At 38.3% G+C, this 26,587-nt stretch overlaps 1 protein-coding gene across 1 annotated transcript in view; it reads left to right on the top strand.

The window, feature by feature from the left end:
• The window catches only part of LOC137133764 (collagen alpha-1(XXIII) chain-like), a 105,322-nt gene extending 79,695 nt beyond the window's left edge, over positions 1-25,627 (top strand). The window contains exons 6-31 of the mRNA XM_067517667.1: positions 4,238-4,264; positions 4,351-4,377; positions 6,910-6,936; positions 7,768-7,794; positions 11,620-11,694; positions 13,234-13,350; positions 15,470-15,496; positions 15,635-15,661; positions 15,808-15,861; positions 15,940-15,999; positions 16,107-16,151; positions 16,317-16,394; positions 18,868-18,912; positions 19,066-19,110; positions 19,251-19,331; positions 19,423-19,476; positions 19,895-19,969; positions 20,067-20,093; positions 20,173-20,232; positions 20,317-20,388; positions 20,487-20,513; positions 20,592-20,645; positions 20,869-20,955; positions 21,293-21,391; positions 22,373-22,411; positions 23,140-25,627. Of these exons, the coding sequence (XP_067373768.1) occupies positions 4,238-4,264; positions 4,351-4,377; positions 6,910-6,936; positions 7,768-7,794; positions 11,620-11,694; positions 13,234-13,350; positions 15,470-15,496; positions 15,635-15,661; positions 15,808-15,861; positions 15,940-15,999; positions 16,107-16,151; positions 16,317-16,394; positions 18,868-18,912; positions 19,066-19,110; positions 19,251-19,331; positions 19,423-19,476; positions 19,895-19,969; positions 20,067-20,093; positions 20,173-20,232; positions 20,317-20,388; positions 20,487-20,513; positions 20,592-20,645; positions 20,869-20,955; positions 21,293-21,391; positions 22,373-22,411; positions 23,140-23,190 (1,407 nt within the window). The 3' untranslated portion in view covers positions 23,191-25,627. The remainder of the gene's footprint in view (positions 1-4,237; positions 4,265-4,350; positions 4,378-6,909; positions 6,937-7,767; positions 7,795-11,619; positions 11,695-13,233; positions 13,351-15,469; positions 15,497-15,634; positions 15,662-15,807; positions 15,862-15,939; positions 16,000-16,106; positions 16,152-16,316; positions 16,395-18,867; positions 18,913-19,065; positions 19,111-19,250; positions 19,332-19,422; positions 19,477-19,894; positions 19,970-20,066; positions 20,094-20,172; positions 20,233-20,316; positions 20,389-20,486; positions 20,514-20,591; positions 20,646-20,868; positions 20,956-21,292; positions 21,392-22,372; positions 22,412-23,139) is intronic.
• The last annotated feature ends 960 nt before the right edge of the window (positions 25,628-26,587 follow it).

Here is a 26,587-nt window from a genome sequence, read left to right as displayed (position 1 = left end):
TGCTTTATTGTTCTCCTTGGATCTGGATGCAGCTGCTATTTTTCTCCAAAGCAGCAAATGTCATGTATCACAAATTATGCTCATGTACAGTATTATGACGTGGAGTGAAGTTTCTCCCTGTGGCAACGTAAAAATCAGCGGAGGATGAAACTAAAAGGTGTGCAAAGAAGGGTTTCCTGCAAGAGAGGAAAAGAAAAGAAATCAAAAGGTGCAGGAGTAGGAAGGACAGCAGAAGCAAGAGAGAGGAAAGGGTTCTCCTACTCGCTCCATCTTTGTTATTTTGGAATCACATATTTATGCTCATTGGGCTAAAAGTGTGTGACACATTCCCGTGTGTGTTTCTAGCTGAGACGTTTGCTCTGATGTGCAGACACCTACTTTTCATGTTGCATCCTCAATTACACAATTACAGCCTACTGGATAATTACCAGTCTGCACCATGGGGAGGACAGTACAGACCCCTGTTTTCAGTGGGATTAAGACACATATGTGTGTATAAGCATGCACATACACAAGCACAGACAGAGAGTATTGGTTTCCTGCAGGCCAAATTATTTTCCAGAAATGTGTTTAAGAGCCATCAAATGGGTGGAAATGCTGAGTTGTAACCTTTTGTTTTTTAATGCTGAGGAAATACACCACACACACATAAGTTGGCGTTATTTTATTTCCCCCCATGTTCACATGAGGTTTTGGTGGTAATCTCAGCCTATTTTCTCAGTTTTTCTTAACATTAATCTCACATTTTTCTCTTCAGTTTTCCTTCCTTCCTTTTATTGTGTGACTGGGTCCATTTGTGGTATTGAGATTTTAGCTGTGACTTAGAGTTTTTTATTTTCTTCATTTGAATTCCAACTCTTTTTCCCACTTTGGGAATCTGTCTTTTATAGCAGGCTTGAGTCTATGTATTTTACAGTGTAACACTGCAGCTACCAACGTTTATTATGGGCCACACAAAATACAATTCAGTTCTCCTGGCTCCTGTGTTTCATATGTTGTGATTTATATAAATGTTACTGGGTCATTTTGCCCTTTGCTTCCATTAAAAGTTTACTTCGACTTGTCTTGCTGATTTAGATTTAAAGAAGTGTATTTTAAAGCATGTCATTATTAGCCATATAAGATCTTCTTGGTCTGTTGTATTGTTTACTCATTTCTTTCTCCAGCCTGGTCCTATTTTATTCAATTTTGGAACCCAGTACCTAAATAAGGTCTTTTAAGTCATACTAATACAGTGATGGTCTACTATAATGTCAGTTGCTATATATTATATTATAAATCCGCTCTCACAGACAGATACAAAACATTTAGAAACAAACCTAAAGGAAGAGACACATGCATGCAATATTGCCCGCAGTTCACAGGTCACTGTGTGGCTTGTTAGTGGCCATAAATCTTTTTTTGCTCCAGTTCATTCTCCACAGCAGCTCGTGACCTCACCATATACACCTCATCTACTCATCCTGACGAGTCTTGAAGGAGCCAGGTCCTGATAAATGCTCCCAGATGCAAAAACTGTGCTCGCACACAGGCCTACAGTACATCATACTCAAGCATAGGCCTAAAGACAGAGTCATGTATAGCTGGGAAAACTCACTGTGACATTTGTAGGCTCATTTAAATGCTCACATTGGCATGGATGTCATGATAAACCGAGCATGCTACATTTAAAAGAGTGATGAAACTGTTAGCTGTCTATTACTATATCTAGCATCCAGTGAAATAATTACAAAACATTGAAGTCATACTTTTCAAACTCTTCTCAACTTTAGACAGTCATGGTAAAATGCTGCCATCCAATATGTCTCAGTTATTTGTTCCACCTGAGTCTCTGATTTCATAAGGAGGCTTCAGGAGCCTTACAGATTTCCCTCCTTTTTTTATATAAACATGCAGACTGGCCATTTTGTCAGAATTTATAACTGCCCCAGTCTGTTAACTAGAGTAGCTCCACTGCGACTGTGGCGCAGGAAGGTAGAGCGGTTGTCCACCAATTTCACAGTTGTTGGTTCAATCCCCGGCTCCTCTGGTCACATGTCGAAGGGTCCTTGAGCAAGACACTGAACCCCAACTTAGTTGCTCCCGGTGAGTGTTGGCCAGCTGCATAGCAGCTCCCCCATCGGTGTATGAATGTGTGTGTGATTGTGAGTGTGAATGGGTAAATAAGAAGCAGTGTAAAGCGCTTTGAGTGCTAATTGGTAGAAAAGCGCTATATAAGTGCAGACCATTTACCATTTACCATTTACCCATCACACCTCCATTCCTTTTCTCTACTTTGCTTTATCCTCATGTGCTGACTGTCCGTACATCGAAGCAAACAGCAATGACACTCGGGTAGGTTTTCAATACAGAGACTCAGGCCAGAGGGTACCCAGGGGGCTGGTAAAGCAGGGACATGGAGAGAAAAGCCATAATTATGCACGCCATCCAAGGCCAGAGATGATGACTGTTAATGATGGTTTCCAGTATGCAGAGCCAACAGGACTGTGAAGGATTGAGCAACCAACAACTCAAGGAACCCTGTAAAAATTGTTAGCTTAAAATCAAGTGTGGTTGTTAAGGAGGAAGTCAACGTTAGCCTTTACTATATACAGTGTTTTTGGAAAATTTGAGCCAACTCTTTATGTTTAGTAGGGATCTAAAGGCATGTGTCTTTGAACTGAGAGTTGCTCTGCAGAGTAGGTTCAATGACTGCTAGGCTGTTTATATTGAGGTAAACAAAGAGGAGAATTTCAGCTGCTGTTTCAGCACTTATGTAAGGTTAGATAGGGACGTTAATCTGTCTGGATTATCTTATCCCCTCAGAAACACAATGTAGAGAGAGTGTGTAGCAGATTAACACAGCTGGATCAAGCCAGTCTTTCATGTTGGACACCAGTTTCTGAATAATTTCGAACCACAGCCTCATAGAAACCTCGTAATATCCAAGTCATACACATGCACATAAACTCACAAATGCACATTTAAGTAGGGCAGGATATACATAGAAAAACCTTCTTCTTTTAACACTTTCCAAAAATGACAGCAGTTTCTCCTCTGTTGTTTATAAGAAAGCTTTTAACACTCATCGCTTGATACATGTCTTTCCAAATTAACTGAACTGTTTTTCCTATGGTGATTTACATTTTTTTCCTCATAGATGCAGAGACAAGACTCAGACATTATTAAAAATTGATATCTAAAAGTCGCTTTATGATTTTTTTAAGGGGTATTATTTAATCCAAATCATGGTGTCTTTGTCACATTCTTAATTTGCAATACGCTTATAATGTTGAAGTAATAGTCTGTAGAGATGCTGTACATTTATTTGTTTTCTTGTTGAGAATTATTTGAGAAGATTGATACCACTCTCATTGCTGTATACTAATTTTGAAACTAGAGCCAGGAATGTGTTAGCTTAGCTAGACTGGAAACGGAAAATAAACACTTAGCTTGGTTCTGTCTAAAGATCAGACAGTTTGTCATTTTCTTTGTTCAGAGGCGTAAAAACAAACTTGTTCAAGCAACGAAGAGGTTCTGGTGTACATTTTACCACATGGGTGTCATCAATCATCAAAAAATACTTTTTCTGTTTTGAAGGTAGTAAAATCCTCTCAATGATAGAGTGGTTTCAACAGTGTTTCCTAAAGAGTATATCAGTGGATGAAACCGATGCTGAAGCTTCATTTTAGAACACTCTAAAACCTGTTCTGTAGCAACATAGAAATTTAATGTGCAACATTCTATTTTATTTTTAGTTTTTTTATCTGTCAATTAGGTCTCTCAAAGAGGTGGTGATTTTTCAAGAAAAAGAGACTTTTTTTTGTAGCGAGGTTTTAAGAGTTCTTAAATATTCCTTATTTATGTGCTTTGTGATAACCCCACACAAGTGTAGCTGACAAAATGTGACTAACACCTCCAAAGTTTAGCGATTGACATATGATATCTTGCCTATTTACCCTGTACAAAAACTTAAGTGTTAAAATGACAAATTTTAGTTTTATTAGGTGTTATGTGCAAGAATATTTCTTTCCAGTCACAGATTAATAAACAGTCTGATTAAGATCCACTAAATTTTGGGATTGACCGTGATATCAATCTGTTCATTTATCTCTTGGCAAGGAGGTTAATGATTTAATTTTCCATAATGGCAAACAATTTATTTATGCTGTGTTATGTGTATTTATTTATAGTTCTGTGTCGACTTGGAGTCTAATTGCACATTTCTGTTTTATCATTTCTTTTTATCTGCCACAAGGGTCCGCTTGGCTTAGATGGCAAACCAGTGAGTAGACTTACAATCAGATTTGAAAAACATGCTTTAACATGCTGATTTGGTGTTAATTTGATATTTCTGTTTTCATCTACTAGGGTTTTCCAGGTCCCAAAGGAAGCCAGGTATGTCTTAACACATCTGTTGTCTTATTTTAGCTTTCTAATAACATATATCATCTAAGTTGGCATCCAGGTGGGTATTAAGCCTCTAAGACTGGTGTATTTTGTTATACTTCATCAATCATTTTTACTGTTCCTAAGGGAACTAGGCAAGTGCATAAGAATCCCATGCTCCAGCTTGTTTCTTCTTTTACTTGGCGAGTCGCTTTTGGGCTCAACCGTAACAAGTGCTAGAATCCCCTTCACCTCTGAGTCCCATCCGTTAAGTTTGTCCTGAAGCCAAACCACAATCCCAGACACACCCAGATGCAGCGTGGAAACAGGCGAAGCAGAGCAAATGGGTTACACACCAGTGAGTTTATAACTTTCAACAGAGGCTCTTTAAAAAGTCATTATAGCATCCTCTGCCTGCTTCTTCACCTCCTCACTCCGCCTGCTTTGCCTGACGACACTAATCAACTGCTGGAACGTAAACCCGTCCCAGCATAATGAGAGCTGTTTGAATAGCTCTTCTTCAAACACCAGTAAACTGTTGTTTCCTGCTAAAGGAGATCTCAAGCTGGGTTTTTCCTTTAAACTGGAAACTTCCCATCACTAAAAGTCTGCAGTAAAACCATAGCAGGTGTGACACACACCCTGTGACCAAAGTCGCCTAAAGCACAAACTCAAAGGCTGTGGTAAGGGATTATAACAGCAGAATAAAGGTTAGAAGTAGTAAAAAAATAACTGATTTGTTGATGGATGATATCAATAGACATGAGCATAGAGGAATATAACAAGCTTGAAGTAACAGCTAAAGAGAAAGTTAGTAAGATAAGCACAAAATTGTGTGTTTACTAAGGTTTATGAACCGAAGGAAAAACAAAAGCGACCCATACACAAAAATATTGACAAAGACATGAGAGCTTTCAGACACATCGTCAGTGGATGGAATTTGCTTACCATGATTTTTTTTTATTTTTATTAAACTGCCCTTTTCAGGGTCAGTAATGAAACTTTGATGTGCAGGGTAGAAAACTAAATCCCTTGAATGAATGAATGGGCCATGAATAGACTTATTGTTTATTTTCGTCTTTCATAATGCTGTTACAAAATGGTGTAAAGTTCTATAGAACATTTAAGTATGTAGTATTTGCCAACTATACTGCAGCTTTCCTTTAATTTTCCCTTTAAAGTAGGAAAAAACTGTTTATTCCAGATTAAACTGACATATATGACAGGATTAAGTACCAGCACTGAACCATCAACTAGAAATGTTCCAGTCTGACATGTTTAATATATTTTGGAAACTTTGGGATCTCCATTTGAAGTTAAAAAGGTTACACTTATGTGTCTTGGAATAATAATTGGCATCATAACATGTGCTGAGTGTAGATTTAAAGCAAACTATCAGAAAATCAGCTTTGATAATAGCCCACCTACTTAAGTTGTAAACATTCGCCCTCCTCTATCACTGTTCTCCCTGAACTGAAGCATAAAACAGTGCAGAACATAAGCTGTTGCCTGTCATCATGTGGCCTGTCACATTAACAAACAGCTTATCCTCTCCACTATTTACCCTTACAGCATCACAGTCCTGAATACATTCAGTCCAGATGAAACCAGACAGCAAAGATGTGAGAAAAGGGGGAATGAATTAGAGAGGGAGACTTCAAGGCAGAAAGCATGAAAGTCTCAGAGACAGGGGAACTGAATAAAAACAGGAAGAGGGAACAAGTGTGAAATACAGTACATTAGATGAATTGCAATGGTTTTGAAAATAGAGACACAAAGAAGTTTAAAATAAAGAATGACTGCGCTGTAGGAGGTGAAGTATGCCCACTGCTGTCACGTTTAGAGAGTCTGTGGCTGGGACCAGACATGGTTGTTGGTAGGTTTCCATCTTGTTCTCTCTCCCTGCCTCTCTGTCATAGTCACAGAGGGCCAGTTGTCAGTCCGTGGTTTGTGGTGCCCCCACATTTGGCTTGTGCCACTTGTCGGCAGTGGACAGCTTGAGACGGATGAGGACACAGCACAGCCAAACTGGCGGGGGTTAGCTCATCTGTGAGTCTGGTGTTCATAAAACAATGTCAGACTGTCTAAACAACAACCTTGACTGTGGTAGTCTCCCATACAGTACAGTATGTGAGCACACAGGCTTGTTTTGAGACCCCATGATTTTAGTTAGTGTTTATAGCATTCCACCTTTCAAGCATCTTAGAGGTTTCACTCTGAAAGAAAGACGAGTTTAGAGACAAAGAAACAATTTTGCCTTTCAGCATTATCTCTTTTGTTTTTCAAAGAAAACTCTTTAAAGGAATTCCCCCAGCAAGTTCATGACATAGGGTGTTCCTATTTTGAAAAGTGTTCAGACCAAAGTGACCTGTGATTGAACAGATGGAACAACTGCATTTAGTGCTGCCTTGCCTTGACTGTTTAATTGAATGCTCTCCGCCTGAGGCCAGTGGAAGATGTATTGTGCTGTGATGTATGTTGCTCAGATAATAAGTGATTTCTCTTGACCAACTGTCTCTGATTATCTCCTCCTTTCTCCAGGGGCCAGCTGGACTCAAGGGAGAAAAGGTATGCCTAAATATGGATTTCAGAAGCCCTTTTAGATGTGTCAGTGGTGTCGATGAATTTCTCTCATTCATTTGCAGATAGGCAGCTTCAGAGCGACAAATGCAAGCACACACACACTGTCTTACAGGTGTTCTCTCCATCACCCTGCCACATTCACGTTTTCACTGGATCAAACAAGCTATAGATTACATGTAGTTATAAGGGAGCTCATATGTCTTCACACATTCTCACGTCAAGGCACTAAACAGGTTTACAGGCCTTTGGCGTGGCCCGATGTTAGCCAGATGTTTCCCACTCCCTGAACCTCAGCACAGCACAAGATGGTAGTGACCGTAAGAGCTGCAAAAGCTGGCAGAGTATGTGTGTACATTTTTGCACTCAAACATAAAAAGTTTAGATAAGCATAATGACAACAATGCAACTTCACTAAACAGGATCTGTGAACGCAGAATTCAGTCTGAGAATGATTGATGATACTGCGATTTGAAAAATTGGCTCCCTTTATGTAATTATGCTAGTTCATGAGAGCATGAACTCCAAATCTCATCAGAGAAGCAACAATATCCAACACGTGTGATCTCACTTTTACTTATATGTCCGCATCAGACGATTCCACTTGTGGCATATGAAAAAAATGTCGACTTCCTGAGTCTGTTCAGGAACAGATGACCTTTGGGTCGTTTCCCTTTTAAACACAATATTCATTTTTAGGTCTGTCTTTCACTGCTGCTCTACAGTAGCAGTAGCAGTATTTTTATGCATGACTGGTCTCATGTGCATATACAGTCCAAATAACTACTGACATTTGTTATTTTCCTGTTTTTCGTGCAGGGTGACCAAGGTGACATTGGGCCAAGGGTAAGTCATGATGGTTCCTTTTTTTCTTTTTATTTGCCTGACAAGGTTAAATTGATCTTTTTTTAAGCGATTTTGTTCACTACAGCTGACTTTAATAGCTTTAGTCTCCATTTAAAATGATCTTGGAATATTTATAATGCTTCTTTTGTTTTACTTTTTCAAGCTCTTTTTTACTTTAAAATTAAGTGACCCATTTTTTTCATTCAATAATTTTAACAAAACTTTTTTGAAATTAAAGTGTGAAAATTAAAGTTGTGCATGAATTTTGTACTTTACCTTACCTTGGCAGTTTTCCTTTACATTTTATATTGACGGAAACAAAAGTTAACAAACTTTTTCATTTAGTTAGGTAGAGCCAGACCAGACAGAAAAAAGAACCCATAACAAAATATCAGAATACTCTTTTTTTCGTTGTCATCACTATGGAGGAACAGCCTGGACATGGAGGGACACCAACTCTGATATAAGTTTTTGTCTGTGCATATAACCTTTAACACTTGAGGCAAGTATTTTAATTCAAAAGAAAAGTGTGTTTACCCTGTATGGCTTCCCCAGCAACTGTACCAACAACATAGTCCAAGTCCTATGATGAGGTTTAAGTTACCCGCATCTCCAAAGCCAAAGATGTGAAATGATGATATTATAGACCGATGGAAATACTTAAAACTCACCATCAAAACCCAATGGTTGAGGCAGTGCTCCAAATCTGCCATCTTGTCTCTACCAAACTATGGCTTTTTTAGCATTACTGGCTAACCTCATTCTGCATCTGGTCCATCTGGTCCATGTTGTCAGTGTTGTCTTTTCATGTGATATCAATCCACCCACCATAAGATCTATGTAATTATCTCCCACTTCATTTGCTGTGGTTTGAAAAGAACCTCCTGTCCTTATGGTGAACAGCTTGGATTCTTCTGGAGTTGTGTACCCCATGAATCCTAGAGGTTTTTGTAGTTGTATTGTGTATAAAAAATATTTATCAGGTGAAGTGGATGAACTACTGAGGTGATCTATGCAGTTTGCAATATAAACCCAAAGACCTAAACCGCCAGTTATTTTCATGGTTTCTGTGTCTTCCCCAAAGATTGTAGAAACATTGAAGTAGAAGTGAAGTGATCAATTAAACAATAAGTAATTCAACAATCTAAGATTTCACTATTTATTAGTTAATTGTATGATGTACATTTTAATTTAGAATTAAATTACCAATTATAAATTAAACCACGAATCAGCAAGATTCTGATCTTTTTATAAAGATAATAATTGTTGCATCCCTCCATGAAACACACATGTTGAAGTAAATACAGTAAGTCCCACAGCAAGCAGACCTATAAATAAATCAGTATGTCCCAACAAAACATAATTTGTCTGAGAATCACTGTTTTTGAAAGTCAAATATCTTGTGAAATATCTTCACCAACACTAATTAACACTGAAACATAAGAGACATAAAAACCATAAACTTAACTCAAGCCCCTTTTGTTGTCATTTGCTGCTGGTCTTTATTATGAATAACATTCTTTTACCTAACAAATGACAAGATTTTGAATAATAATAAGAATAAGAAATATATGTGTGCTCATAAATTGTCTGAGCTGGCGCCTTACAATATTGGCATGTATGGCTATTGGAATGAAACTGAGAGGCTATTGTTTTATTGCTGAGAACAAATGGAGTGTAAATTTGACAGTGCTACCCAGTGGAACAATATTTATTATGCATTTCAGAGACCTTACATGAATTCCTGATTTCTATTAAGGCATAAGCTATTTGCTTTCCCTGTCTATCCTTTCAGATTTTGAAGTAGTTTGTGCAAGAATTAAATCTTTTTGGCATTCTACATTACATAGTTCTTCCAAGTGGTAAATATTGCACTTGGATGAGGCTTCTGGAGCTTTGATATCCTTGGATAAGTCTGTAGCCCCAAAACCTCAAAGTATTGCTTAGAGACACAAGCTTAGTTCAAAACAAACCCTGTAGCTCCTAAAACTACTGTAGTTGTGAATAAGGTTTGGCTCTAGGTTATATTTTCATAGATATGGCTAGATAGGTTAGCAACTGAAAACCCATTGGTCTCTGAATATTTGAAATGTGTTTTTTAGTAGCTATGAATAAAAGCTTTACAGATCTACTGAGGTTGAAGAGATAAAAGTTGGTGCAGTGGAAAGTTGGAGGATCCATGCCAGTATATAAGCTCAGTCATTAGCTTGCTCTGATTTAAACATGCACTCTGTTTCACCTCTGAACTCTACAAGAAGATAATACACCTAAAAACAGGAAATGGCCATGAATCTCTGTCAACCTGTAACTTCCTGTCAATCCATCATTTTCACTGCCTTTGTCAGGCTGAATCTGATCCCAAGAAAATTACAAACACAGGAAAATAGCGATATTGAAACACAGTTAGATGTTATGGAAGCAGCAAAGATATGTGACCAAAGGTCAATTGTAGTGCTGCATGTTTCTCTAAAGCAGATTTTATTAATAGAAATAACTGTGCTGTTAAATCTATACAGAGGAGATTGTTACTGCATGTTTAGGTTTATCTTCTGTTTGGAAAGACAAGCAATAGGGAGTGTCATCCCCAGCCAAAGCCTTGGTCTACATCCCCTGGAGCAGCTACAAAAATACTATATTTAGACAGGATGTTGAGTTTGAATGGCTGTTTGTTGTTCTATCAGCCTACGGTCTGACTACAACAAGATAAAGGGGAAGCCCAGTGTGAAACAGCCTATTCTCTTATTAGATCTTTAAAGAATATATATGTGTGTATGTGGTCTCCTTGGTGGAAGCTGTGTAAATGAGTGAATGTGACAGAGGGGAAAGAAGAGTGTATAAGCAAAGAAAGGAGGAGGAGGGGTCTGCAGAGTTAGGAAAACCTCAGCCATCCAGCACTCACCGCAGCCTGTTAACAGAAACCTCATGAGGAGGCTAGCATCTCCCCTTCTTTTTCTCCCTGCTGTCTGTTGGGCTGTCCAATACTCCCCCTGTCTTAAATCTTCTCCTCATCCTATGTCTCCATTCTTACCTCCCTTCCATGTGTTTTTGGAGGGAACTCAACCAGGGAAGCAGCACACTGCTCGGGGCTCTTTGGCAGCAGTCAATTTCTGCTCCTTTCAGCTTGATAGACAATCAATACAGTTACTGTCTGTTGGCTGGAAAAGCCAAGCCAACTCTATTTGGTTTGGCTGCAAAAGGAAAGGATGGGAAGACGTTAAATGAAACACACACACACACACAATTCAATGGATGTTTGAATAAGAGACAAGATGTATTATTTAAGGTGCAAAGATGACAAGCCTCACTCTTTAGGTTATATAAAATATACAACTCACTGTTTGCAGATGATGAGGTTTTATTTATGCAGAATTTGTACAATAAATATTCTTTTTAATTGTATTGGTATGCTAAGGTGCTGATTTTTCTTTTTGTCACTATCTTCAGGGTCCTCCTAATTACAGCACATATTCAGGTCTGCTCAGTAATCAGATTCTCACCGTCAAGGTTTGTCCCGTCCAGTGAACCGTTCATTAGTTTCAGCAGCTATCGCCGTCTGTCAGGCTGCTTATTTGTCTCTATCTTTGCAGAAAGAGTAGCAAAGCACTTCTCTTAAGCTTTCTTTTTTGGCTTACAGCTTCAGAGGCAGCTAAACTCTCATCCCATCTGTTTTTTTCCTGCAGAAGCTGTTTCTGCTCTTCTGGAATGTCTCTTTATCCTTTCTCTCTCATTACAACCTACTCCATGTTTTTACCTCTCTTTTCTTTGTGCTATTTCTCTCTACCCTGTCTTTATACTTCTGTCCTTGCTCTTCCTCTGGCATCTCAGATGGTCTTTCCTCGATATGACCATGGCTTTCTGTCTGGAGAGCAGTCCAGCAGCTTTCAGAGACGCTTTCTGAAGGTAGACAACAACTAAGGCATGTGTGCACTTTTAACACTTCAATCTAACTTTTTCTTGCTCGTGTTCTGATCAACCATGTATTTCCTTTCTATATCACATTTTCACCTTTCTCTTGTTTGATTTTATGTTTGAACATGTTCTTATAACTGTGTGTGATGGCTTATTCACTTAACATGACTGATCATGTAAAAATGTTTGTATAAAAATTCTATAGCAACCAAAAAATAGGAAAACATCTTGAAAGTTGAACTGCACGCTTTGCAGAAAGACTGGAAAATTGTGCTTCTTATTAAAAGAAATAGATGACCTTTCGTAATGACAGTTAAGTTCAAAGCAAAAATGAATAGAAATGTAATAATTATCAGCGCTAAGAAATTAGGTTTCAGGTTTTTTTATGAAAGGATTTGCGGAACCAAGTTGCTTGCCGCAACAAAGCAAACCATAATGTACCACAAGTCTGTAGAGATGAGAGGGTGCAAAGGAAGTTTTCGCCATGTGACAGTAGAGAAAACGCTGTCAGTGGTAAGGAAGACCCTTAGGCTGTTAATGGTTTCTGTTTGGCATAAACATGAGAGTGGTAGTCTTCAGAAGGAGACATGTCCCCAATTAGATGTAAATTCAGTGATGAAAGGTCTTGTAATATGAGGTGACAGTTCAGTTGTTGTTTTATGAGGCATGAGGAGAAAAGAAACTCATCATTCAACAATTTTTTTTTTGTGAGAGTGCATTTGTCAGCAAGGCTGAGTTACAGTATGTGGCAGCTATCCACTGGTTGAGGATAGCTGCTGTTAACTCTCCCAGTTAGTATCCATGTGTTATCACTTATGAGTCTATAATATGAGCAGGGACTAGTCATAAATTAAGCTAAGGAGTGTCATGTAAATGAAGAAATCTGTAAAAAAAAGATTTTGGAATGTGCAAAATAGTCTACAGGGTCATTCTGTCTGCTGTAGTTAAGACATTTAAAGTTTTTTAATATTTCTTTGTAAATGTAAGAAAATATAACTATGCACATGTGAAGAAGCCCAGTGAACTACGCAAGTCTCTATGATTCCCTTCAGTTCTGTGGAGCTTTCTAGCATCTTTCAGCTCATTTTTGGTTTTCCAGCCCACAATATTTATTGTTTTGGGGTTCACTCTCCCCACTCTTATAACATATTTTTTGCTGCAGTAGTCGAGGTGTTTTTACAGAAAATCCTGTGAAACCCTACTGTAAATTAACTGACCAGGATAAAATTGCAGACAAAAAGGTGGTGGAGTATTTACTGTAGCAGCTAAAGAGCACAAATTTCCCAGACCAAAAACAGCTCAAAGGAGACTGAATATTACACTTTGATGGAAATGAATATGAATAAATGCAAATGCTGCTCCGTATCTGTAGCATGTCTTAATAAGCAACTGTTTGTTCGTGTCAGTTTAAAAAGTAATACGCCAGTGTTGGGTTGCTTGTTTGAGTCCAAGTGGTCAAGTGATGATCCATGTTAAAGAAATACATTTGAAATATTTGCTGCAATTTGTTTGTTTGTCTGTTTTTATCAGGGTGACCAGGGCCAGGCTGGACCTGCTGGTCCTCCCGGTCCCCCAGGTCCTCCCGGTCCACGAGGCCCCCCTGGGAATACGGGCAAGGATGGGCCACGTGGCCCTCCTGGAGAAACAGTAAGAGCTTGTTATGTGCCATAAAAAACTGATTATACAGAAAATACACTCACACACCTAAACACACACATACACCTCTTAATATCTGTGTGGATTTGTACATTTGTATTAAGGGGAAAGAGTCTACACAAAAATTACAGCAAACCCATATTCTCATTCTTCCGGGTTTGCCAATGAGCTGTGGCTTACCTACATTCTCCCAGAATAGCAACTTACCCCTGGCCTCATCTGTTTTGTGTAAGACAGCAACCACAAACTTCTTCAATACGCCCCCGTTTTCCCACCAACGGTGTCGCTGTGCACCTCTGAAACAGATATGGCACTGCGGCGAGTTCATGGGTAGTTTGCTGACCTCACCAAACAATAGTTGTGCTCCATGCTTGAGGCAGTTTATGTTTCTCAAAATTATCTTTTTTCTTCTCAGAGGTTAGTTTATGTGCACTGGCAGCTTCAAACTGGGGTCATAAGATAGAATAGAGAGAAGGGGGCTGTAAAGGTCATTTATTTTTTTCCAAGTAAAGGAATGAATGGTCTTTTACCTTCAACTGGCACAGGACAGCAAAGAGATTCAAGTGAAAAATGTTGGTGTGGGCGAGTTGAGAGGTTAAGCAGGACAGAGAAAACAGAAAGCAGCACAGCTAAGAAAAACAGACGGGTCGAAAAGAAGGGCCTGTCCTGTAACGTAGTCAATTTAAAATGTACTCTCCAAGTTGATTAAAGGCATTGCAAAACCCCAAACAGCAAAACAAAGTGAAATGAATTTAAGAGCTTCTCCATGTTGTGGGCAGATGTCTGAATGTAGGAGTAGGAGAGCTGAGGAGGCTGAGAAGGAAAAATTGAACCTTTGCCGTTTATCTGTGAACGAAGTAAAGGAATGACAGCTTAAACAATGTGAAACTACTGCAATGGATGTGTAGACAACTAATGCCACTCATGTTGGATTTATTTTACTATATGTAATTTCGTTGAATTGTTTTTTAAATTTCTCATATTTAAAATTGAAAATGTAGCTGACATCTAAATTGCTCCTCATCCATGCCTTTCTGCGCTGAGAATAAAAGAAGTTATAGGAATAATTAACAGCACTGATTTATTTCTCACTGTCTCACAGGACAGATCAAAGAATGAGGAGGAGGTAAAAAGGGCGAGAAAAGAGAGTGCTGCAGGATGGAAATGAAAGAGAGGCACATACTGTAGCGGTGGAGGCGATCAGAATGACAGTTTGTATAAGCTGGCACAGAGCGAAAAGGGAAAGAAAGCCAGCTGGGAAAGTTGCTTCTGCACATTATTGTAAAATATGAGGACAGAGCAGAAGGCTAATAACCTCCAATTTATATCATGCATTTATTATGGTGCACTGAGTGATTGAGTAAACGGAACTACTTGATAGCTCTGTGAGAGTGTGTGTGTGTGTGTGTGTGTGTGTGTGTGTGTGTGTGTGTGTGTGTGTGTGTGTGTGTGTGTGTGTGTGTGCGTGTGTATTTTGGTGTATGTGTGTTTGTGTATGTTAGACGTAGAGAGAGCAATACAGAGAGTCCTCTTGCACAAGATCCCACTAAGCTGTCTCTGCCATGGATGACTTCATAGCAGATGTTTCTTGGAGCACACGTCCACCAGGCCTATACAAACAGCCTGTACGATACTGTAGGTCTGTTTATGAATACAGATGAGTGACAGATTAAAGAAAAAAATTCTTGTTAGGCTACCAAAAGGCACCAGTGGTTACATAGGTCTGTGTAACTGTGCTGGAGAGATGAACCCCATTCTTGGTGTTTGGACAGTGGCGGTGAACAGCACCGTCCAACATGGCAGTCTACAATCACTCATGGTTGTTGGGCTTGGTTGCGACCTGGTTACCGGCACGGCCAAAGCATATGGTTCACATCACTTTCACACTCACCAAACCATGCAGTGACCATCTATATTTCACCACTCATTTATTCCAGCTTTTTTCCCTTTAATTCATTACCGTGCTGTATGTTTTCTGGTGATGAATGAGTCTGTGGACAGGTCCTTGCCTTGTTGAACACTGACATCTAGTGGCTCAACTCATTAATGGGGATTCACTTAACAATTGAGAACTTTCTCCTCTCCTAAGTTTCTCCTCTGTCCTCCTCAGGGTTTTCCAGGTCGTGATGGGGTCGAGGTGAGTGAGTTTCAAATGCAGCTTTTGAATTTTTCATCAGCTGATTCACTTTTTTATGATGTATAATTATAAGTCTGTAATAATAAATGATCTTTCTCTGGATAATTCTGGTAACACTGTTGTATATTTCTGCCTCAGGGAATACAGGGATTGCCTGGGAAGCCGGTAAGATCATTAGTGAATAATTACGTTTAATTTTATTGTCTTACATCACACTTCCCTTAAACACCTATCGAGGTGTATGCCCTTAGCATACAGGAGAAATAAGTCTTGACCAAAACTTTGTTCCCTTTATACTTATGAACTGACAGGGAGAAGACGGTGAGCCTGGCTATCCAGGGCTACAGGGTCCACCTGGGGAAAAGGTACTAGTGATAGGCTTTGGCTTTCAGTTTTTCATGTGTTTTCATGCACTGACGTTGACTGCATGTGTAATAAAAAAGGGCGAGCCAGGAATGGGAGAAAAGGGAGAGAGAGGCATGGATGGGCTACCAGGATTAAAGGTAAAAGACATGCTGATAGTGGCCATTAAAAAATACACACATCAAAAATTACTTTTCATTTGTATCATAAAATATTTAACATAATAATGCACGTGTGCATCACACAGGGTGACAAAGGAGAAATGGGAGAGCCAGGACCACAGGGACCTATGGTATGTGCATTACTCAAAGGATAAACCTCTGTTTAGTTGTTGGAATTTGTGTGTGTGTGTGTGTGTGTGTGTGTGTGTGTGTGTGTGTGTGTGTGTGTGTGTTGAACAGCTTTATTAAGATTGTATTTACTATTTATCTCATTAATTTTTCTGTCTCTACCTCAGGGCATTCCTGGTGACAAAGGTGCTACAGGCTCATCAGACATCATTGACTTCAATGGAAAACTTCTAGATGCTTTTCAGGTGAGTGATATTAAAAATTAAAAAAATAAGATTTATAGTTGAACCCTGTATTCCATCAGGCATTTTCTGTAGAATCTTGAGTTAGGGATCAAGCAAAACTTAAGAACAGGAAAGGCTGTATACTTCTGGCTGTAAGGCTGTAAACCCATCTGGATCTTGTCTTTTTAAAACCACAAAACTGAATATGTCGCCATTTCTTCTTGACAGGCCATCAACACCATCAGTGTTTCGGTAATCTGTTGTTGTTTCTGCATGCTTTTGATGGTGTGATGAGTAACTAACACATGTAATAATGCATAGACTCATGCAGACTTGCATAAAATCCTACCTTTTCCCACCTGCTCAAACAATGGATCTGTGTGTTGTGGACGCCTCTCATCCAGAGCTACAGACTTCAGATGTATTGGATATCAGTCTAGAGGCCACTTCTAAAGAGTATCAATGAATGTAGTAGTCTAGCAGGCTCTCTTGTGTATTCATTTGGGATAAGATGTATAACCCCAGCAAATATTGTACAGCTGTTCTGTTCTATCAGATAGCATGTAGCCTAAAGAAACATGCTTAATCATTCAGAAAGATCAACAACCGTTGTTTTTATTCAATGTAGCCAGCATTCCTCACTAGATGAGTGGCTATACATTTCTATAAGGGAGCATGGTGTTTTGTGTTTATGTATTTGTGTTGCTTCACATAGCTCAGCCATTGCACAAAGAGCATGACTGAGAAACCCCTCAAAGTTGCCACAATCTCTGTTTTATATCACTCTTTATACATGATTCTACTACTATGTAACTTGCTACTTGCTTATAACACATGGTCACTGCTACAGTGGAGGGTGTATTTGATTAAAAACCACTAGAAACCAAGTCTCCTTGGACCTGATCTAACTTGGACTCCTGCATGCAACACTTGAGACAACAGCGTGAGAGAGTTACAAGGAGTCGGTGAAAACATGAACCTGAGATCTTATCAGAAGCCTCTTCCTGATATTGATCAGTTGGCCCTAAATCACATGCAAGGTCTCCACGTGAGATATATCCTCGCAGCAGAGAATGCTCATTGGCCACCAAGCTTGTGTTATGATCATTTCACAAGCTGCATTGGTTTCATCTGTGGTAATTTTAGGTACTAATGAATTTCATATAAGATTTCATTAAAAATGTCATATGTGAAAACTGATTGTTTTTTACTATTATTCAATTTATAAGTATTTTATTATTTATTTCATGATTATCCTTGATTTTCAGATGTTGGGATGGTCAAAACAAAAAATGAAATTGTTGTTTGTAGTTGACTGTAAACATCTGCTTGTTTCCATGGCTTTGATGGAGTTTTTAAAAAAATGGTTTTAAATTTGAAGAGGGAGAAAAGCAGCATATACACCTCTGGGAGGCAAGATTGTTTCCAGTTTTATTATTTCAATATGTCAGAAGATTTAAAAGTCAGAAAAAACAAGGGCAACATTGTGAACATAGGGATTAAGGGACCTGTCAATCAGCAGAAAGCATGAATGCATGCTATTCTTCATCCATCATTATTGTTACATAAAATCGCTTGAATGATTTGTTTCTCCTCCTTTTGTCCAACCCATCTAGAAATCAACAGAATGGAAAGGCATGCCAGGGTTTTGTGTAGCACAAGCCACACTGAGCACTGTTTTGCAGTCTCTGTAAGATAAAATTACTTCAAGTTGGTTTTGATCAGCAAACAGAGAGAATGAAAGGAATAATCAACTCTGTTTACTGTCAGGCCAGTATTGTGAAATCTATCAGCCTTGTAGCATTGTTTTGTTTTTGGCCCCAGTTTAGGCCTTATGGTGAAATTCTGTGAATTCCCAGTTTTTATACTAGGCTATTCTCATAAACAATAAATAAAGTGCTACATGCTGTTTTAAAATTATCAGCATAATTAAAATGATTATAATAAGAGAGATATTTTTATATTAACAATTATTCACTTCATACTTCTTGTATGAGAAACGGGTTTTTCACAGTGACAATCCCACAGAGAATTTTAACCAAATCTAGTGTCTTTCTTAGCTCTTTGGAGCTTTCAGGTTTTTCTCACAGCCCTCATCTGCAGTTTTTTCAGCTCTATAACCAAATCTAAACTTCCTGTCCAGCACCAAATGGCACATGCGGAGCATTTAGCAGCCGGTTAAATTAGATTAGTTAGATTAAAAAAAAGTTGTGAATGAATACTGGACATTTACATGCCTCCTAGTGAAAACTAGTGTTGCTACATCTCTGCTGGGTGTATAACTGAGCTATTTTGTACTAACAGAGTCATATTATCAATTTGAAATGGGAAGACACACCACTATCCAAGTGCAACCCCACTGCCTCCAAGTGGACAAAAGTGTTAATGCGGTTTTAAAGATTTGGTGAAATAAATTTCAAAGTAACATTAGACACATCATAAATGTACGATTGATGGAATGTCTGTTGCTGTCTTTCTGTCTGCTTTTCTCTAGGGCCCACCAGGACTACCGGGTCCCCCTGGCCCTCCAGGGGAAAAGGTAAGACAGTCTCCTCTCATCCTACTAATTTTGTGCTATGCCATTAGCTAGCAGTATTGTTGGATGAAAACCTAAGATGCTCACCTGATTTTGTGCAGTGTTTAAGGCAATCATCAGCAGACTAACTCTTTCCTATTTTTTCTTTACTTCTAGGGTGAGATGGGTTTACCTGGGCTAGCAGGAGTTGATGGGGAGAAGGTACAGTAGCAAAGAGGCAAACATTTTTAACAGGATTACTGACTATCATATGCCATTATTTACACATCCTGTCAATAGATATTTTAGTTTACTCCTCATTGGGCTTTTTATGTGATTTATTCTTGATTCTTTAACTCCAGGGACCTAAGGGTGACATGGGTGAGACAGGACCACCTGGTGAGAGAGGGGAGAAGGGCGAGATGGGACTCTCTGGGCCTGCTGTAAGTAGAGGCAGCAAACTTGTTTGCCTGAAATACAAACAGTGAAAAGTATTTAAACAGCCAGACGTTCATCGCGCTCTTTGTGATTTAGGGTATGGATGGACAGAAAGGAGAGAAAGGGGACTGCAGACTGGATGACAACCTGGTTAGTGACACATACTTGAATTTATCACATGACACCTGCATTCACTCGTTTATGTTTACACTATGGTTTTGCATGTGTATAGTGCAGATTTCACATTAATTTGCCAAACAAACAACAACTGAAAAGACAGTGTAAGCTAACTTAATTTTTACTATCATGTAACACTTATCCAAAGCAAGTTTCAAATGTGCATCTGATTTCTATTGTGGAAACAACTAATACATTCAAAAATCTGAAACAGTTTGGTATCCTTTGGAAAGGTGTCAACAATTATAGACAGAATGGTTGAATTTAGGGATCAAATTTTACAAAAACACTGATCTGGTTCTTTAACCAGTGAATCATCTATGTTCATGACTTTGTCAATATGAGCTTCCTACTCTTGCTCGACTCTCTCTTGTAATTTCATGGTGATCAGGTTCAGATGATTTCCCAGCCAGGTCCACCCGGCCCACCTGGCCCACCTGGAGTTCCTGGGTCCCCTGGGTCCATGGTGAGTGGTTAAATTACTGTGTATCAACATATTATGCAACTAATTTCCACTTATTCAAAAGAATGATTAAATACTGAAAGCACCCATTGTTTTTCAGGGACTGCACGGGATGCCTGGTCCTAAGGTAAAGCTGCATGCCGATCTGTATGTAGTGTAGGTGTAACCTGTTGTTTTGTACTCAGTGTTCATGTGTTCTGTTGCAGGGTGAGCCTGGAGTCGGGATTAAGGGTGAGAAGGGGGAAACTGGTCCTCCTGGATCAAGAGTAAGTGACTGTGGGCCTTATTATCATAATAAAACACAAGCTATCTGGACTTGAATCAGTAGTGATGATGTACTTGACCTGCAGGGACTAGATGGCAACCAGGGTCCACCTGGGCCTGCAGGATTAGTTGGTCTTCCAGGTGCAAAGGGGGAAAAAGTAAGAACACTATCACCTCCATAAATGTTTCACTGTTTGTTTGTTTGTATGGGCCTTGGACAGAATGTTGATTTATAATTTTGAATGTGTGTTCACAGGGCCGACCGGGGGAGCCTGGACTTGATGTGAGTTTCTCACTGAGAAATTAGAAAATAACAGTTAAATTAGGTCACTTTCTGACCTGTATGTACTACTTTGTCTAGGGTTTCCCAGGGCTTATGGGAGAGAAAGGTGACAGAGGAGAAAGAGGGGAGAAGGTTGGTACAAATATTTTTTAATTTAAATACATATTATTACTTATTATATTAATCAATGTCATTTTAGTCTGTTCATAGAGACTCTTAATTTACTTTATTTTTTGTCTTGATGCATTAATGATAATGTTGAAAACCCGGCTTTTAAACTCTTTTAACTGTTTTTAAAATAACTGCATTAGGTTTATGTATGTGTGCATCAAATTGTTGTTCTCCTTATGGCCAGGGTGACAGGGGAACAGTGGGAAAAAGAGGCCTAAAGGGCCAGAAGGGAGAGCAAGGTCCTCCAGGACTGGACCAGCCTTGTCCTGTGGTATGTTACTTCCACACACACAATATAGCCAAGACTTAGTCAACCTTAGTCCCGAAGAGTAACTACACTGCTTGTTGTCCAACTATCTCTCCACAACCCACTGCTGTGTACCTGGATCAGGTGTGTTTGATCAGAAGATCGAAAATGAGTTGGTATCTCTTTGAGGACTAGGGTTGGCTGCTCTTGATATAGCACATTTGAACTGGCTATTACTACTTTGCTTTCACCCTGTACAGTCTTTCGCTACTCTCTGCTCTCACTGTTTCTGTCCATTTTTTTGCTTTTCTCTGAGTATCTTCCTCAGTGCTTTGAATGTTTCACTGGTTCTTGCTGACAGGGTTGTGAAGAGACAAAAGGCCTGTCAGTGGAGGCAGGGCTTTCTTCCTTTCCACTTCCTCCTCTTCCTCCTTCCAGCCCTCAGGCCCCCTGTCCTGTGGTACAGTATCTCTGGTTCCTTTTTCCTTCCTCAGCTATTTTTACCTTTGTTTCCATCTTCATTATTCTCAGACTTTGCTATGCATGTGCTATCAGTCACCAGTCCATACTTCATGTGAATCCTGTTCAGTGAGGATCTATGTCTGTTATAGCAGTCGATTCCCACAAATGTAAGAACTGCTGAAGTGAATAGAACTTGGAAATCATATTTACTTTCTGGTGTAACAATCTTTACTACTCTCATATTTCTCAGTTTTTGCTAAATAACAAAGACTGAAAACAGAGAAAGAGCAAGGCTAGTATTGTACCTCGGGACTGGCAAACTGTTGCTTTTCCCTGTTACCAGTCTTCAAGCTAAGTTAACAGACAGCCCAGTCTTATATTTGAAAAGTGGTATTGTTGTTGTAGAGGCGATCTTACTCATATCAGGTGAACCAACAATTATCCACGAAAGAGATCGTTGTATGACGAACACTGAAAATTTATTGAATTCCCCATTTCTCGACTGAGCCGATAACAGAAAACTCTAAAGTACACGTTAACATATACTTATGTCAAAAACACGTTAACAAATTAATTCCACTAAACAAAGTAAGAAACCGTGTGTTTCCAAAGCCATGTGATGTCACTGACATAATCATGTGGACTTATACATACACTTCTTAATCTAACTAACATTACAATACAAAACATGAACAAAAACAGAGGAAACCCCGGTTGGCTCATACAGTTGTTATAATCTAAACCTCTGGCAATTTGTGAGTTTTTCAAGCACATTTGTCTTTTCTTGCATTCTTCTTTTGCATGAATTTGTATTCAGCCTCCACATTTGCTATATTTTATAATAGCGGTTTGCTAATAAGGATTACACACCTTTTGCAGTTGTTGCTGATATTTAAATCACTTCCAAGTGTGCTGAAGCTTGCCTCAGTTGTTATTTGCCAGGTTTTTAAAATTTTCACTATTGTTCTGTCTGTGCCAGGGGCAAGATGGGCTGCCTATACCAGGCTGCTGGCACAAGGTGAGTGTTGAGAATGGTTACTTTAAAAAATTTGCTTTGCATTATGAGGCAACGACTGGCTTGGTTCAGCAATAGCGAAGACAGACTGGTATGTCAGCATTAAATTCATTACTTTATTCTACTTTGACACAGGGGCAGTATTTAATTTCAACGTATGAGTATCTAAAGTATTCATAAAGTATAGTCAGTAGTTACTATATTAGCCAAGAAAAATACAAAGAGTTTATGTCTGGATTTTGGTTTGACATCCTACTAATTACCAACCCATATGACTGTTCTTCTTTTGCAGTGATGACTAACCAGCAGCATGGAATCTGTACATATTGATATGGTATATATTGCAACTGAATACTACAACAAATGACCCACTCTTCTTTATATAATATATTGAGATTTTTAACAAGGACATTATTGAGTCTACAGCATCATGATCTTTTTTTTTAAGTACCGTTCTATTGTTGAAAATGCAGCTGTATTTTCGAGGAGAAGAAACTCAACTAGCAGGGAGACTTTTACTTTTAAGGGCAGTAAAGTCAAGCAGTGCCTTACTAACAACATCTGACTTGCTGACCTGGTGCCTTGCGTAACCATAACAGTGTTGGGGAATGACGGTGTGCAATCTCACTCAGTCTCACAGATGGATAGATGCTTGGATGGATAGACAGAACTCTTGGCAGGTGGAGAAGTGTGGATCAGTAGTCTCTTCTCCTCTCTCTGTTTTTTGAAAGGAGGAGATGGTGAGGCAGAAGCTGAAACGCAAGCGTCTCTCTCAGCCCTGAAGTTGCGTGGGGCCTGGTGAAAAAGGACACATAGACCAGCAAAGAGCATGAGGGGAAGATTGGCTTTTATGAAGCTTTGTGGGCCATGTGACGCCTCCGTGTAAAAGTGAACACTCACATTCTCTGTTATGGAAACTTTCCAGGAGAGGGCGATAAAACTGCATTTCCACATACACCTGAGAAAGAAAGACTTCTGTGGCTGATCATGTTACGCAATAGCAAGATGAGGTTATCTGGGTGTCACTGATGTCACTGGCACATAAAGAAGGAATTACTGCAGAGATAAACGGAAAATGTTATGGCGATCTCTTGTATAGCTCTTTTGTCAAGGTTTTCAACCAATGTAATGCATGATCATGAAGAGGCATAGTCATGATTGGTATTCAGACAGCTTGTGGTCCCTCATTGAAACCTCCAAGTCAGTAGATCCATTCTCACTTGCAAAACACAATGTTTAATTGTCTTCCAAACTAAATAAGCCACTCATAGAAGTCAGTAAGTCAACCTTTATTATGGCTTGCATTTGACTTAGTATATTTGTGTTGCTTTATGTTATGTTTTTATCTAATTTTGTCTAGTTACATTTTGCATTCCTGTGCATTGATTTGTTTGTGATTTGAAGGAACCATTTACAGTATTAATGCTAATTCAGTGTTTCAACATTTCAACCACGGAGCAGATCAGCTCCCACATTAGACTAGTTCTGTTTTAACTGCATTAACAGAAGATTGACAATATAAATCTTTTCATAAGTTTTTTGTGTGATAGATCACTATATTTTATTCACAGTTGATTCGTGTTTAAAATTCAGTTCAGAGATTCTTTAGACTACAGTGTAAGTTCTTGCTGCTGACTTTAATGTGTGTTTGTGTGATATTTTTTATCAGTATTGACTGAAGGACTAACCAAGCAAAAGTATGTAATTTGAAGAAAATGAACACAATTGTTTTGTTATTCTGCAAATATGCCATAATACAGTTGTTTATTAACTGTCAGTTATGCATTTTGTGTATGCGTGCCTTTGTGTGTGTGCTCGTGTGTGTGTGTGTGTGTGTGTGTGTGTGTGTGTGTGTGTGTGTGTGTGTGTGTATTTTCTTTCAGTTTCCAAAACATGTTTTCTTCACAGTGGTTAAGTCTTTTTCTCAGATTTCATTATTTTTTGGTGCTAAAATACTTACATGCAAATGGTTGGAAAAAATCCCATGTGGCCAGATGCACATGCATCATTGTTGAAAGAAATGTATATACCATTACCTATATTCAAATGTTTGGCTATATGTGTTCACGATTTTCTGCTGTTGACATGTACATTAATGGAAAACATTTTCTTAGCAGACATTTGTACATTATACATTGATAATAGATGCACTTTTTGATATAACATCATAAAAACAATAAGCAATATACACAGAATACATATTCAGGTCAAAAGCTATATACAACATTTAGAGCATATTCATTGTTAGCCAAAGTATGAACAGTCAGAATGTTTGATTATCTTCAGTCATCATTGCCATGCACGCTGCTAAACATTTTTTTATTCATTTTTTACATTTGAGCATTGTAGACAGGATCAGTGTTAGCATCATTTGAAAAGACAAGACATTGTAAAGACATTGAAAAGAAATTGTAAAGACAAGATCATCAGTCAATTGAATTTGCTCTATTGACAATGTAGGAGAATGAAATGTATTGGGTCAGAAATGAATCCAGAAAAAAACAGTACATTGGTGATGCTCAACTCTTAGAGTAGAATTGTTGTTCCACTGTTCCAATGTTTTGTTACGGTAGTGATAGTGTAGGCCACATTTAACAATATGTAACATCTCTGCTCAGCTTTATTTTTGCAAAGATCCTTCAACCTTGTACCTGACATTAATTTATGTTTCAGTGGGATATTTGATATAGTCCTGCTCAATTTTTAACCTTAAAGGGAAAGATCAGTGCATCACATATTAAATATTATTTCAACCTATACAATACTACTTTTGATTAACTTAATGGTACTCTAACAGGTTTACAAAAACCTGTAAATGATTTTCATTTTATTAAGTTAAGACAAATAGCTAATATACAAAAATGTGGTGCTCTGAAGGTGTATGTTGAATGAGAAGTTATACTGCAAACTATGCAGGCATTATTTTACTAGAAGCTGATAGTTATCTATCACAACATTATTACATGTGTTTCTTTATTTTGCAGATTCTATCAGTTTTAGTAAATTAGTGAGTAAATGGGATAATGTTTGAGTACAGTTTGGAGTTTTTGCATCCAGTTTATCACAGTATTAGCTTGACTTTATGGGGATGTTTTCTGTTTGTGCATTTGGTTGTAAAAGAATTAAGCTATTTTTGTAATTACTTAAATATGTATAACATGAAATCTTGTTAACTAAATATGTAGACTGAAATAAACGCCCCAGTTTTATGGTTTCCAATTCATGTAAAATTATTGTGTCCGGTCATTGAACATTTAGCCTATGCATACAGTAAGAGAGGTCACAGTATGTATTTACAACTGTGAACTTGCTGCCGCATTTGGTATTGAATATAAGTCCATCCATGTTCACGTAATGGAAATCAAAGATCTCTCATCTGAAAAATAGCTAATGCCTGAAAATAAACAAATATTTTTACATAACTGCATTCATAATTTTCAGTAAATATTTTAATAATCTCTTGAATTTTGCAAAAATAAAATTGTACTATTATTGAATTAGGACTTTATAGTAACAATTAAGAATCCCTTAAGAATGAATAGAGAAATCTTCTGTGAATCTGTAAAACAAGATGACATTCAGTTCCTCATGGTTATAGTAAACAAAATCATCATGTCTCTACAACCCTAAAACACTTCAGAGCTTCTGCATGCATTGCTTGCACCAAGATACAGATTTCAGAGATGTTCGTGGCAAATCGCAATCTCAGATCAACTCAATGGTACTGTCTAGCTGTGCCCAGATCAAGGTCAAAGTGTTGGGGTGACTGGGCCTTTGCAGTTATTGCCCCTAAGCTGTGGAACTCTTTGCCTCTCGATATTCATGTTATGTCTGAGCTCCATACTTTTAAATGCAAACTTAAGACTCACTTGTTCAAGCAGTCATTGGATACTTAATACTGTTAGTAATCAGACTGTTGTTTTTATTATTCTATTTTTTTGCAACATTGTAACGTGTTATGTTTTTGGAAAGTGCTTAGGTCAATCCTTTAATGTTGTCATGGGCTATATAAATAAAGGTTACATTACATTACATTATATTTAATCTGAATGGATATATTATTAAAAGTGTTCCTTTAAACTATATGCATTGAGGTAAACATTGGCTAATAGGCATTGGACATATAACAGGAAAAGAACATGAGTTACTAATATATTAAGATTCTGTTTTATTCAAGTG

This window comes from Channa argus, chromosome 10, assembly GCF_033026475.1.
Source record: "Channa argus isolate prfri chromosome 10, Channa argus male v1.0, whole genome shotgun sequence".
Classification (NCBI taxonomy): Eukaryota; Metazoa; Chordata; class Actinopteri; order Anabantiformes; family Channidae; genus Channa; species Channa argus.
The sequence above is the reverse complement of the archived record's forward strand: the minus strand, read 5'-3'. Positions and strand labels throughout refer to the sequence as shown.